The sequence below is a fragment of the Palaemon carinicauda genome, chromosome 21 (assembly GCF_036898095.1).
Source record: "Palaemon carinicauda isolate YSFRI2023 chromosome 21, ASM3689809v2, whole genome shotgun sequence".
Lineage (NCBI taxonomy): Eukaryota > Metazoa > Arthropoda > Malacostraca > Decapoda > Palaemonidae > Palaemon > Palaemon carinicauda.
The window spans coordinates 74,773,986-74,775,223 of record NC_090745.1 but is presented as its reverse complement, the minus strand read 5'-3'; the positions used below and the strand labels follow the sequence as shown (position 1 = coordinate 74,775,223).

The 1,238-nt window shown below is 45.2% G+C and overlaps 1 protein-coding gene across 1 annotated transcript; it reads left to right on the top strand.

Annotated features, from left to right (window-relative positions):
- Positions 1–351: 351 nt before the first annotated feature.
- LOC137614969 (uncharacterized) lies at positions 352–883 on the top strand. Its single transcript, XM_068344614.1, has 2 exons — positions 352–429; positions 524–883. The coding sequence occupies exons 1-2, from the start codon at positions 352–354 to the stop codon at positions 881–883; spliced, it is 438 nt and encodes a 145-aa protein (XP_068200715.1).
- Positions 884–1,238: the final 355 nt, after the last annotated feature.

The window sequence follows — 1,238 nt, the reverse complement described above, 5'->3', positions numbered from 1 at the left end:
ATCTCCCTACATCACCAATCTGTACTGGCAAGCACCTAGATGAATATCTCCCAACATCACTAACCCGCACAGGCCAGCAACTAAGTAAAAATCTCACATCAACAATCTGCACTGGTCAGCACCCAGATGAAAATCTCTTAACATCACCAATCTGCACTGGCTAGCACTCTGATTAATATCTCCCAACATCACCAATCAACACTGGCCAGCACCCAGGTAAAAATCTCCCAACATAAAAAATTCTCACTTGTCAGCACCCATATGGAAATCTTTCCACATCACCAATCCGCATCGGACAGCACCCAGTATAAAATCTCCCAACATCACAAATCTGCACTGGCTAGCACCCATATGAATATCTCCCAACATCACCAATCTGCATTGGCCAGCACCCAGTATAAAATCTCCAAACATCAACAATCTACACTGGTAAGCACTAGGATGAAAATCTCCCACCATCACCAATCTGCACTGGCAGCACCAAGTTGAATATCTCCCAATATAACCAATCTGCACTGGCCAGCACCCAGGTGAGAATCTCACAAAATCAACAATCCACACTGGTCATCACCCAGGTGAATATCCCACAATATCACAAATCTTCACTGGCCAGCACCCAGATGCAAATTTCCCAACATTGACAATACGTACTGACAAGGTACCAGGTGAAAATATTCCAACTTCAACAATTCTCACTGGTCAGCACGAAAATGAGAATATCCCAACTTCACAAATCCACACTGCGCAGCTCCCAGATGAATATCTCTTATCATCACTGATCAGCACTGGCCACGACCCATGTGAAAATCTCCCAACATTAACAATGCGCACTGGTCATCATCCAGAGGAAAGTCTCCCAATGTCACCAATCTGCACTGGCTAGCACCAAGATGAATATTTCCCAACATCACCAATCCGCACTGGCCAGCACCAAGCTGAAAATCCCCCAACATCACCAACCCACACTGGCACTCAGAACCCAGATGAATACCTCCAAACACCACCAATCTGCCCTGGTCAGCACCCAGTTGAAAATTTACCAACATCAACAATCTGCACTGGTCAGCACCCAGTTGTAAATCTCCCAACATCACTAATCCAAAATGTCTACCATCCAGATGAATATCTCCCAACATCACCAATCCACACTGGCTAGCACCTTATAGAAAATCACCCAACATCAACAATACTCACTGGTCAGCACCCAGATGTAAATCTCCCACCATCAACAATCCTCA

Bases quoted from the DNA above. Each gene is read 5' to 3' on its own strand.
- LOC137614969 (XM_068344614.1), top strand. From the start codon at position 352: ATGAATATCTCCCAACATCACCAATCTGCATTGGCCAGCACCCAGTAT. The intron at 430-523 runs GTAAGCACTAGG...TGCACTGGCCAG, and splicing joins AACATCAACAATCTACACTG to CACCCAGGTGAGAATCTCAC.